Raw genomic sequence first — 13,316 nt, forward strand, 5'->3', positions numbered from 1 at the left:
ATTTTATGCTTTTCATTGGATATGTGGTTTAACAGTTAAAGGGTTAAATTGTATCTTCCGTTCCTGTGCTGTTTTTTTTTAAAACTTATTTTAGTTTGTATCTTGTTTGTGTACACATTTGTATTTTAAATATTTTTTTTTAAATTTTCATGTTAAATATTTCATATCTTTTGCTTCTTGAGGCACAAACAAAACATCATAAGGTGAGTTTTGTTGTGCTCTGTTCTTGCTCGATACTATTATCTTTGCTTTTGTAGTTGTGTAATTGTGCTAGATGTCTACTTTTCTATTGACTTGCATTGCATATTTGATGCTAAAACTCTTATAAATATTTTACTTAGTTCAAGTGTTGCTCATCACTTTTTGTGCAATATCAGCATCTATAAACGAGTTGCATTACAATCAAATTTAGTTAGTTTTCTTGCAGTTAAAATATTTGTTTATATGTATATGCTAGTCAGTTAGCTTCTTTATTTTATCACTTTATCTTTATTCCTCTAAAGTTGTGAAAGTGGTTTTATGTAGCTATTTTGATTTGAAACATGTATAAGAAAACTAAAGCATCCTATTCTTATTATGTAGAGTTATTTCTTTTGTTTAATTTTTTTCAGGAATGAAATTTTTCTTTTTTTAAACTAAGTTTTAATTTAGATACATTTAAGAGAATGTAAACAAAAAAGATTGTTAGATAATGAATGTATTAATTGTTAATGTAATTTTTTTCTTCATATTCATGCATTCTTTGATTACCTCAACTTTCTTTTTTTTCCTCTATTAAAATTTTATATTTTCTTGATTTTATACTGTGTATGATTAACATTAATAAAACAGAACTGTGTGGATGGATTTGAGATTTTAACCAAAGTAGTAGAAGTTCATTAAAATCAATCAAAATTTGAAAAAATTTAACAACTAATAATGAGATAAATGAATGATGGTTTGCATTTGTTAATTAGTTCTATTATTTTGTTATTATTTGTTATTGTTATTATTGTTTTAATTTTATAAATTTGTTATAAAAAATTAAAAGACTAAGTGTTGCAAATTGTGTCTGTAACAAAGTACGCGCATAGTATTTTTGAAATACAAAAGAAGAAAAAAATGCAATTTTGCACATTTTATATTGGTTAGTAAAATATGTGTGGGAGAATATTTTTTTTTTACATTTTTAACTATATATAATTATTTATAATCAGTACCTTTACATTTTGGAGTTTTTCTATTAATTTTCTATATATATATCTATTTTTTTATGATTTTGGTTATAATCTGGGGGCTACGTATTGACATTTGAGTAATGAGGCACGACTTTAAGCTTTGAGGTGTTTAAATTTTTCGTTTATTACATTAAAAAAAATAAATTCTAGAAAATTTATGAAATGCAAGTTAATAAAGGTTCCAGTAGAATATTAAAAAATTTGTTTCTGTATTTACTTAAAATATTTTAAAATTATTTCCTTTTTTATAACCAATACAGAAGAACTATTTGCTTTTTTCATGTAGTTCAAGGAATCCTTTCTAAAATCAATACTTAAATGGTATTGTAGATAGAATATTTTTATTAAAAGTAGATAGGATATTGATATATTGTGTTACTAACTGTTAAACTATATTGTTATATAGTTTAATGTTTTAAATAAAAAGCTTTTGCTGTGACTTTAGAAGTACGAAGGCAAATAGATATCTCCACAGCATTTTATTTGTTTCATTATATTGCACTTTTTATATACTCTTTAGAAAATATTCTATATGAGCTTTATTTTCTTTTAATGCACATTTATGAAAGAAAAAGAAAAAACTGAAGGTGAGTTTTATATTGCTGATAAATATCATTTACAGCTTATTTGATTTTGTGTGTTTTTATTTCATAATATTACCAGTTAAATTTTTTATTTTTTGTTTATTTATTTATTTTTATTATTATTATGTTATATTTTCATGGTTGATAACTTCTTAGCAGTGTAACTTCCCTATCCAAGGTATAAACATTTTTTAAGTATTTTAAACATTTTCTCAGGCTTTAAGGTCATCTAAAAAGGAAAATAAACAAAGCTGGGGTGGCTGGTTTGGTAGCTTTTTTGGTAAAGATCAACATGCGCACAGCTCTGAAAGCAGTAATGGAGCTAAAATAGGTATGTTACTTTAAAAATTAAAAAATATTTAAAAAAAATATGTTTTGAATAAATATTAACTGAGTCTCAAGAAATTGTTTGAAAAATGTATTCTTTTAATCTATTTATTTTTATCCTTACAAAGGAATCTTCAATAAATGATGTGTCAATTTTTAATAATGTAAAAATACTTACATTTTATTTTTATTACTGTATTCTTAATTGATGATCATTTTTATACATTATATTTTTAATAGAAAAAATAATTGATTTAAATTATCATTTATATCCAATTTAAATATTTGGTTGCTGTAGTAATTTATATGGTCCTAGGGATCCAAGAATGAATCATTTATTTCATTTTTGATGTATCTTTTTGCGTTGAAATGTTTTCAAATAAAAATAAATGAGAGCCAATTTCACCTAAAAAGTACTTTAGCAATTTTAGTACAAAATAAGTTAATGGCAATATTTTTGACATTTTAAAGTATTCTGAAGAAAATCAGCATGTGCAAAAATTTTCATGTTTTGATAATTTAATTTTATCTTGAAATATCTAATTTTTTATCAATATTTTTAAATAAAACAAAAATAAACAAATAAGTAAATATATAAAACTACTTGGATGCTGAAAATATGCTAGACATTTCTTTTTTCTACTTTCTAATTGCCTACCAGCATTTAAACATGTGTACTCTAATTCTAGGTTTGATCTATTTGAACAGTATGACTAATTTTATTTATACTTTATTAATTACCTCTCCTCTCATCTCTTCGCAGGGGTGCAGAATATGTTCAATCTCACAAACGAGGTCTGGGGGAAATTCAAGTTGTACTGGGGAAATTTTTGGTTTATTAAAAAATATTGCTACAAAATTTTTTTATGTAAAAAAATTGATCACTTCACAAAACTTTGACTTGTAAAGAAATGGAATGAAAAAATATTTCCTAAATGAAAAAATATTTCAAGGGAAAAAAAAACAAGACTTCTTTGATAAACAAAAGGGAAAGAATATTTTCTGTTACGTTTAATATAACACAATTAACTTTATATCTCACTTTATTTATTTATTAGTAGTTTTAATTCTAGTTTTTTTAGCGTTCTTTTAAATTTAGTTGAATGAATTATGACTATTTCAATATATTTTGACAGGAATTACGTAAAATCAACAAATTTTTTTTTTTAGTTAAAGAAAAAATTATTACCAAAACATTTTATCATTTAACATACTTTCTAAAAATATTTTGAAAAAGCGTTATTATTTTGGGGGAAATTTTTGACTAAAAAAATTATGCTCTAGAGAAATATCAGGCCCTGTGGATTTTCTGCACCCCTGCCTCTCAATTTTAGGTGCCTTATTATGTTCACTAAATTACTTTAATTGTTCAGTTATCAATCAGAAAATAAAGTTAAAAGAATAACTCCATTTTAAAAGTGTCATCTTGATCTTAAGATTGATATACAACATCTTAGGTAATTCATAAACACTTTAAATGTTTAAAAAAATGTTAATCTCATTTATTAATATTTAATATATTGCTTTAATTTATCATGTTAGTAAATGTGGATTATTTATATTATTTTATTTATTTTTGATCTATATACATTTATTTTAGTTAAGCAATTTGAAGAAGCTATGACTGCTGAAGAAAAAAATAGGTTATATGAAGCGATTGGTTATCAAGAAAGTGCAGTTATGACTGAATACCCCAAAGAAGTAATGACAATATTTAAAATTCAAAAATTATTTATAATACCAATACAATATCATTTAATAGAATTTTTTTGTGTGCTTTTTTTTTAACCATTTAATGAAATATTTATATTTTTTTAAGAGTTAGTAATATTGATTGTTTATATTAAAAGTATATTCTTTACTAATGTATTTTGATTTAATACGATTTGTAAGTTAATTTATGGCAAATTTCATTTCTGTTTTTAGTTTTTACTATTTATAAATTAAAAGCATGAGGTTTCTCTATCTAAAATTACATCTAGTATTCATTAAATCTGAGGAAGAAAAGAAAAACACTAACAAAATTGCATTTCTTTTTAATTTTTTTTAACAGTTCTTATTACTTTGTAACTACTTGTTTTTATTATCTTTTAACAACATCTGATTTTATAAAATTACGAAGAAAAAAAACATGATAACAAACATTATAAGAAAAGCATGAACGTGACATGAATAAAACAGGAACTTATAACTAACCTAAATAATTTTTTGTTATCTGAACATATTATATTGTGTTGAACATATTAATTTAAAAGAGGCAAGACTAGAATGTTTTCCCATGTTTATGCATGGAATGAAACTTTAAAACTATATTCAAAATGTTGCATTGTTAATTTTTTATATTAATTTTTTTAAATAATTATTTAAAATTTAAATGGTAGGAACTTTTAGGTTTCTTAATTTAATTTTATAATTATAATTTTTTTTATTCAATTGATTTGATTGTTTTATTTAATATTTCACTTACATTGTATTATATTATTGGTATGTATTTTAATTCTTAAAAAATTTGGTTTTCAATCCTCATGGAAACCAAATATTATGTTTCCAATTCATACAATGTATGAACTTTGATTTCTTTTTCTTGTTTCTTTGCTCACAAATTCTTTTTTTACCTTAATTTTTAAAGAAAATTTTGTTATTATTTAGTTTATAGAAAACAAGCTATTATTCCTTCTCCACAATTTGACAGTTACACTTTCAGATGATACAAGAAGGTATATATTTGTTTCCATATTTGTGACATTACTTCATTTTTATTGCATGAAATCAAAGTAAATCACATGAATTTTTTTTTCTATGCTGATAGTGAACCCCAAGTATTAAAAGCCAGTCTTAAGGAAGTATCTGCGATTGTTGAGCAAAGACCTTCTGCCTCAGCACTTAGGTAAGATTGGTATTTTACAATATTATGAAATATAAACTATTACAATGTATGTGTTATGTTTTTATCTATTTAGTTTTATTTCATTGTTAATTACATTGAAAAATTTAAATTAGTTTTTTCAAACTTTTAACTTTTAAAATTTCTCTTGTAGTACTAACACACATTTATGCAGTTGAAATTCGATGAAAAAATTTAAAGAATACAAGTATTTAAATTATTTTGCTTTCATAAAATTTTTGCTGAGTGGTGAAAGATGTTCGTTGTTTAAATCCTGACCAGGATGAGTTAGGAAGGTTTATGTTGTGGCCACCACACTTTCCCCCTCTAGTAAACTAGAAGCGTGGCTCGTCAGTTGCAAATGTTTCATGATACTGAGAAGCCTCAGAGAGGGAAATTGCTATTACAGTGGCAGTTCTAGCCAAACTTTTTAGACCTAAGTGTTAATAAAGGTGAAGTAGTGTAGGGCTGCTATCTTAAGGAAAGTGGGACAGTTGTGTTTTCAAGTTTTGATAGTCACTAATGTGAAAGGGAGAGAAAGATGTACGTTGGACGAAAAAATTAGAGTTATCTTTGAATTTACTTATAATAAAATAGTAAGATCTAATTAACAAATAAAGTAGTTAAAGAAAGGCATCCATTGTGGTACTGTATCAAACACATGGTTACTAAATTAGAAACTCATAATGAGTAATTACGGATTTCCTAATGTAAATTTGAAAATATAAAATTGTTTTATGTAATTTTAATCTTTTTACTTCTTTTTTTTTTGGTAATTCATCCATATAATAACTACCTTGTTTTCTTTCAGTTTCGAGTCCAAGATAGATAGCTTCATTGTAAGAGGAGTACCTGTTGGAAAGTTTACTCCTACAATTGTCTCCTCTAGGCAGTATGAGTCAAGCAATCTTCCATTGCTTAATATTGCATTTGAAACCAATCCTCTTGATGGATCATGTGATCAACGATTAAATGTTCAAGCACAGCCATTAGAAATAATCTATGATGCTGTAAGTTTGACTTAATCATTTTATTGTAATAAGCATTTTTTTATAAAGTTCATAAAAAAATCTTAAAAATATAAATAAACTTAAATATTTATTTTATCGATGTATTTCAAACTGAGGATGCAAGACAATTTGTTTTAATTATAAATGTAACCTCTTTTTTTTCCTTCCAAATTGAGCAGTTAGCAGGTTTTGTTTCTGTGTCCTTGCTAATTTTTCTCTTTATTTTGATTTCAAACAACATTTTTTTCAATTAAATCAATTAATTCTTATCATGTTAAAAATATAAACTATCATGTTTAATATATTTGTAATTATAAATTTCAGATCACTGTAAACAATCTCACAGAAGTATTTAAACCCCCTGAAAATCCAGCATTACAACAGTAAGTACTTATTTTTAAGTAAAGCAAATAATTTATTTTGCTTTTCAAATTGAATTATTGTTATTTAAGAGCTTATAAATTGAAAAGGAATGTCATTTTTGTAGTATTGATGACTTTTTTTAAACTTTCTTTAAAGGCTTCAAGCAACAGCTATGTTAAAATTAGAAGATTTAAAAGAGATGTCAGCATTTGGACTTCAGTATGCTATAGAACAGCATAAATATTTAGATCTCACCATTGATATGCAGCCAGTTTTTATTATAGTTCCAGAAAAGGGTGTTCTTAAAGAGTAATGAATCTTTTCTTTACTACATTATTAAAATATTTTCTATATTATTTGAAATTTATTGAATGTCTTTTACATTATTTGCTGCATTTAAATACTTTTTATGGTAATTCAGCTTCACATTTTTTGCTTTTTGTTTTTGAAAAACATATTTTAGAGTTTAAAAACTGATTCATTTTTTACTTTGCAATAATTAAAAAAATATATATATTGAAAGTTTTTTAAAGGCCTGCAATGCTAGTCTAATTATTATAATCGCCGCTCAGCTCCAAAAAGCAAAAGATTGATTAAAAAATGGAATGTCATTTTTGTAGAATGAATTGATTAAATATCAGTAAAATGAGAGAACTTATAAATACATAGGATTTAAGTTATTAATTTTAATAAATATAATAAGTGTATAATAAACTAAAATGCATTTCTGTTATTATAAAATGATTTCAACAATGGTAATCAGGGCCAGCGCTAAGGAGTTTAAATTATTGGCCAGTAAATTAGCCAAATTTCAAAAGTATTTGCCAATTTTCGAAAGTTTTCGCAAACTGCAAATCTTATCAACTTTTTATGATAAATTTTTTTCCCATAAAAAAACTATTTAAGGGTAGTTTGTTTCAGGCTTATATTATTTGGACCGAATTCTAACTGGTTATGCGGCACATCTACTGAAAATTACTTTAATCGAATAAAACAAAATACTGATTTGTTAAAAAAAGTTTCTTTTAACATAATTTTGATGATCTAGTTAAATATATATTTTTGCTTCCAGTTTATATGTAAAAAAATTATTCGCCAAAACATAATCTTATTAACCAAGTTTACGATTTTGGCGCATTGGCGAATGCTTTTCGTGGGACCTGGTAATGAAAATAGTGTCAAAACATCCTCATGAAATTGTGATTGCTTAATGCATTTTCATAAAGAGGCTGTGTAGAGGATCTTAATTGTATAATTTTTTTTTAAATTTACAGTCGTCGATTGACGATTTTCACAAAAGGTAATAAAAACAAACATTTTGGTTCAGAATTGTATAATATGTGTAGTGTTAAATATTAAAAAAAGTTTTTAATATATTTCTTGTAGTATTTTATTATTTCGAATATTAATAATCTATTATATTTTTATTTCTTAGTAATTCATCACTAATTGTTATAAGTCTTGGAAATTTCACTATGGATAGTAGTAAGAGAGACCCTGAGTCACCAACTGTTAAAAGCCTTGTAAAGGCAGGAAGCACAGAGGTAAGTTTTTTTCTTCAATTTTTCAATATATCGTTATTTACATACAAATGAATTCCAAATTCTAATTTTTGACTTCGATAACTTCATATACTTAACATTTTAATAATATAAACCTTGATTGATCATTTCTCATGGGACCACTGATTATGATTTATAGATACAGGAAAACAACAAATGTGGGTCAACTTAAAATAATCAAATGAAAGAATGAATAAACTCATAAAATATACATTTACAACAAGTATAAAAAATTTTAACTGAAGAAAGGATCTACTTTATGCAAAAATATTAACGATTCAAAATAAGGATGAATAAACGTTTATTTATCTGAGATATTTGGAAATTTTGGTTTGAACACACTCTTTTTTTTCCAGCGCAAATAATAACTTTTCAATGTTTGTGACAGATTGTTGTTCATTTTCTGTAAGTTGGTGTGATTACAGGAAGTTTTATAGACGCAGATATCTGCTACTTTCAAAAACAATCTAAATGGGTTTTATTAACATTATAAGAATAGTATTTGTAACAAAACCATTAAAACAATCTGATACATATGAGAAAGCAAGAGAAGTGGAATGATAAATCAAGGTTTACCTGGAACTCAATTAAGAATTCATTTTAACTTTTAAGAACTACATTAATTAAATATCTCAAAATCGGAAAATTTATAGCATGTGATTTCTATATGTGTTATACACTACCGGTCAAAAGTTTGCGAAAATTTTGAAATCTACAAAAAAAAGGTCTAAATTCAAATGTTCATAGAACTACGAAAAATCATTCAAATTGCATAAAAATTTGATATGTTCTAAAGTGAACCCTCTACAGTTAGATACATATGATCAAATTGCAATACTTCGTTTTTTGCGAACTGAATCCAGCTTTTCATCATGGGTTGTGTCTATGGTGAAAAAAGTTGTTAAGTTTGAACACTTGCCAAACTTGCAAAAAACATTTTTTGTACTTTCTGCTGATAGAAAATAGTTATTTGAACCGTTCTATGTAAGCCCTCAAAATTTCAGATTGATTTGATTTTTTTTGACGAAGTTATAGAATTTTGAAAAACATGTGTACTATTCTCGATTTTTGAGCACTCCACATATGCGGTCTTTTGGTCCATACATCTTCTACCAAAGAACTTTTTAATTTTAACGTTTTCGATATTTTCAAATAATTAATATTTATTATAAAACAGATATTCTTATTCATTATTGTAATTATTTTTATTAAAAAGAATTTATTATGAATATGATTAAAACAATGTCTCATAGATGTCACATTTCATCGAAAATTTGTTTGTTCTTGCAAACGATGCTCTGATATTTCGAATAGAAATCAGTTATGGGACATTTTACAACAGGAATGAAACTCTATATCACTTAAAGTGATTAATGGTTTGTTAGAACGAATGCCACGCATTTGTAAGGCTATAATAAAAGCAAAAGGTGGATGGTTCGAGGAATCTAAGATTTAAATGTTAATTTATTTAATTACAAAATACGAATAAGAATATGTTAAATATTTGACCTGTTGTAAATAAAATAGTTTAGTAAAAATGCGAATTTTTTATACTATTGTTATTATTTTTTTAGAATTATTTATGTAATTATTGTTATAACTTTTTATTTTAATTTAATGTAAAGTAAAAATATCACAGCAAGACTAATACACATGAGCAATAAATATAACAATAATAATTACAATAATGAATAAGAGTATTTGTTTTATAGTAATCATTAATTATTTGAAAATATAGAAAACATTAAAATTAAAAAGTTCTTTGGTAGAAGATGTATGGACCAAAAGACCGCATATGTGGAATTCTCAGAAATCGAGAAAAGTACACATATTTTTCAAAATTCTATAACTTCGTCAAAAAGAATCAAATCGATCTGAAATTTTGAGGGCTTACATGGAACGGTTCAAATAACTATTTTCTATCAACAGAAAGTATATAAAAATTTTTTTGCAAGTTTTGCAAGTGTTCAAACTTATCAACTTTTTTCATCATAGAAACAACCCATGATGAAAAGCTGGATTCAGTTCGCAAGAAACAAAGAATTGCAATTTGATCATAAGTAACTAACTGTAGAGGGTTCACTTTAGAACATATCAAATTTTCACTCAATTTGAATGATTTTTCGCAGTTCTGTGAACATTTGAATTTAGACCTTTTCTTTGTAGATTTCAAAATTTTCGCAAACTTTTGACCGGTAGTGTATATCCATGTAATTTTTTATAAATATTTAAATCTTTCATCTCATAAAAATATTTATATGCCTTACAATGTATTTTTCAAATAGATTGTTCTTTAATATTTTTTTGATAATTTGAATATTATACTTATATATGCAGTATGAGTAGATACACTATACCTTTGATATTTAATTTAAATTAATTGAATGTGTTGATATTAATTTTAGGAGGAAGTTTTGTCTACTATGATTGACAAAGCATATGACAAATTCAAAATATCAGTGAAAAATGTTGAAATACTTCTGTCTCAAGCAGGTATGTCATTTTATGTTTTTATATTTTGCAATTAATTTTAATTTGTAAAAATAAGCACTTGTTTACTTTTTCTTAGTCACAGTATACCATATAAGATGTGAACTGAATGCTGCACGCCCAAAGACTTTATGCCCACTTGGGTTTGCACCAGATTTGCTTAAATTTTATTAAAATTGGAGGTGAGAGAAAGAACGATGGGTTGTTTACTTAGCAGTGCACGAGCAATCACTTTTTAAATCTTAAGACAGTGCTTAACACCCATTTTGAAGGAGAATTGTCCTGGATTGGTAGTTTTTGCTCTCTAAATGAACAGCATATAAATTATGACAGTGTAAATGTTGTGAAATAAACATAATTTTGTATCAAAATTGTGCAATGAAATTGATTTTTCATGGAATAATTTAAAATTAAGATTTAAAAAAAAAAAAATGTTTTGTTATTTCATGGAAACTTTTATTTTTCAAAAACCTTATAACTCATCAGAACATGTGAATATTTTATTTAAATTTCGAAATATTTCGTTGTAAAGTGTGTTTGAACTGAATATAATACCTAGCTTTTTAATAGTGCAAAAATAATACAGTACAGAACCCGTTATTCGGAAATCAGAAAACCAAAAAACCGGAACAAAATTCGATAAATTTTCCCGCCATTTAAAAAAAAAAAAACATTTTTTGTCCTCTTAAGATTTTAGGATTTTTCTTTCTTTTTTGAAAGATGTTTACCTTACCATCATTTTATAAATAATCATTAGTGTGTTACGTCATCGTTTTTTCTTCTTTTTTAAGATTATTTCCAAATTCTTTTTTTTTTTATTTGGGTTTAACAATTAATTTTGTATGAATCATTTTGTTGACTGGATACAGTTTTCATTTTTAAAATTTTTTGCTTAGTTAATGATAAATTAAGTGAAAATTAGATTTGGAAACATCAAACATTTCTTGGTGATAAATGTTTTAAAATAATTTTATTATATTTGTAAAAATAATTTATGTGATAATTTTTTCTTTTGCGTAAGGCAACATTTATTTTGTAAAATGCATATAGTTATACGTATAACATTTTTGTAAAATGTATATACTCTTACTCAATATTTTTATGTCAGTTGTTAAGAGGATTCTGTGCCACATTAGAAATCTTTTATGGCAAATTCTGTTTCACCTTCATAAGTAATTTAAAATTTTAAAGTACAGAAAATATGTGTTCAGGTAAACGAAGATGTTTCAAATGCTGAAAAAATTTATTTATATTTTTCAAAATATCTAAATTCAAACAAAGTTTGGGAGTATTATTCAGTAGCGAAGTTTTCCTCCTATAATTTGTTTGCCTCTTGATATTTAAAAACATTTTTTCACAATTTTTAAATTTATGGTTTGCTTAAGGTCTACTTGTGCTCACTTTTAACTTATATTTTATAATACAAATGGAGGTAAAAACAGAATTATAGAGTCTTCTTAAGTGAATAAAATATTTAAAACTTTTTTCTTCATCTGAATACATAATTAGTCATTTGATTGTAAGTTAAATTCTGAATAATTTTATGTGAGTACAGTATGTCAATTTTTTAGATAAACTTTTTTTCATTTAAATCAACGAATATTTTTATTCACGCTCAATCTTTTTTCAGTAATTTTTAATACATATTTTAATCTTTGAATTTATTGTCCTTACACAGGAGAAGATTGGCGAGATTTTATTGGAAAACTTGGTGATCCTCACCATTTATTGTATCCATTAACAATAAGTGTTGATTTCCATAAATCTATTGTGACCATTGATCCTCGAATGCCACAGTAAGTTTATAAGACTTTATTTTGTTAGTCAGAAACTATAAGGAGAAAGCCAAGTATTTAATTATAAAAGAAAATTAATTTGACCATTCAGTAGTAAAATGTAGGAAAACCAGCAAAATTGTTTTAAAAGTTAAAATCTAAGTTTATTTTATAAAATAATTTTCAACAGTAGCAACTCATTTGATGTATTATAAATTGTTTTTATAATAATACTTCCATAATATTGTAAAATACATTTATAATATTGTAGATGCATTAAAAATAATGTTATGGATGTATTTTGTTCAAAACTAGAATATGAAAAGGTAAATATTTTATTTGGAAGAATATTAAAGAGGTATTATTCCTTTTAAGGTATTATTCCTTGTGACCATATCTATCTTTACAATTCAATATATCCTTAGCATGTTTTAAGTTGATGCAAAAATGCGTGTCAAATAACACATCTAATTTAAAATCTGTGATCTTTTTTTGCCTTACTGATTATTCCTATTTTTCCTGTATTTAAGTATTTTTTTTTGGCCTTTTCTTTTTTATTATTAAATAGATATTATAAAGTTTTCTTTTCATTATTGAAAGTTTTATACTTATCAAAATGTTTAATGCTAAAACCTAAAGGTTTCAAACTTTAGTGAAATTTTTATTAATATTTTAGTCTGCATTTATCAAGTAAAAATATTTGTTGTGCAAAATGTGAATTGGAAAATCTTAATGTAAATCTATAAAATTGTAAGGCAATAAATGTGTTGTACACGATTGTACACAGTGCGCTGGTTCATTAAATACTATAATTTCAACAAACAATATTTTATTTTAACAATTGTAAATAACCAAAATCATTGCACTATTACAATGGAAGCCACGACTGGCTCAAACAAGAGTTCAAGAGAAACTGAGCAGTTCACAACAATTGCTACAGATGGCGCTTTGCCTAAGACCGAACATGCCGGCCCCTTGAAATATTTAACATATTTCAACAATAACTAATATACATTGAAACTATAAGAATCACAATAAAATTATTAGAAATATTTGATTTCAATTAATAGAATAAAATTATGGACTGTAGAAAAATATTTGTTC

General features: G+C 24.9%; 1 protein-coding gene across 7 annotated transcripts in view; it reads left to right on the forward strand.

Moving 5' to 3' along the window:
* Nucleotides 1–13,316, forward strand: part of Vps13 (vacuolar protein sorting 13C) — a 123,183-nt gene that overhangs the window by 15,225 nt on the left and 94,642 nt on the right. For all 7 annotated transcript variants that reach the window (XM_087166009.1, XM_087166007.1, XM_087166008.1 and 4 more), the window contains exons 12-21: nt 2,018–2,132; nt 3,729–3,829; nt 4,778–4,845; nt 4,938–5,015; nt 5,824–6,022; nt 6,347–6,405; nt 6,542–6,694; nt 7,821–7,929; nt 10,353–10,440; nt 12,116–12,233. In XM_087166009.1, the coding sequence (XP_087022135.1) occupies nt 2,018–2,132; nt 3,729–3,829; nt 4,778–4,845; nt 4,938–5,015; nt 5,824–6,022; nt 6,347–6,405; nt 6,542–6,694; nt 7,821–7,929; nt 10,353–10,440; nt 12,116–12,233 (1,088 nt within the window). The remainder of the gene's footprint in view (nt 1–2,017; nt 2,133–3,728; nt 3,830–4,777; nt 4,846–4,937; nt 5,016–5,823; nt 6,023–6,346; nt 6,406–6,541; nt 6,695–7,820; nt 7,930–10,352; nt 10,441–12,115; nt 12,234–13,316) is intronic.

This window comes from Parasteatoda tepidariorum, chromosome 6 (genome assembly GCF_982258835.1).
Source record: "Parasteatoda tepidariorum strain Cologne lab strain chromosome 6, Ptep-v5.0, whole genome shotgun sequence".
NCBI lineage: Eukaryota > Metazoa > Arthropoda > Arachnida > Araneae > Theridiidae > Parasteatoda > Parasteatoda tepidariorum.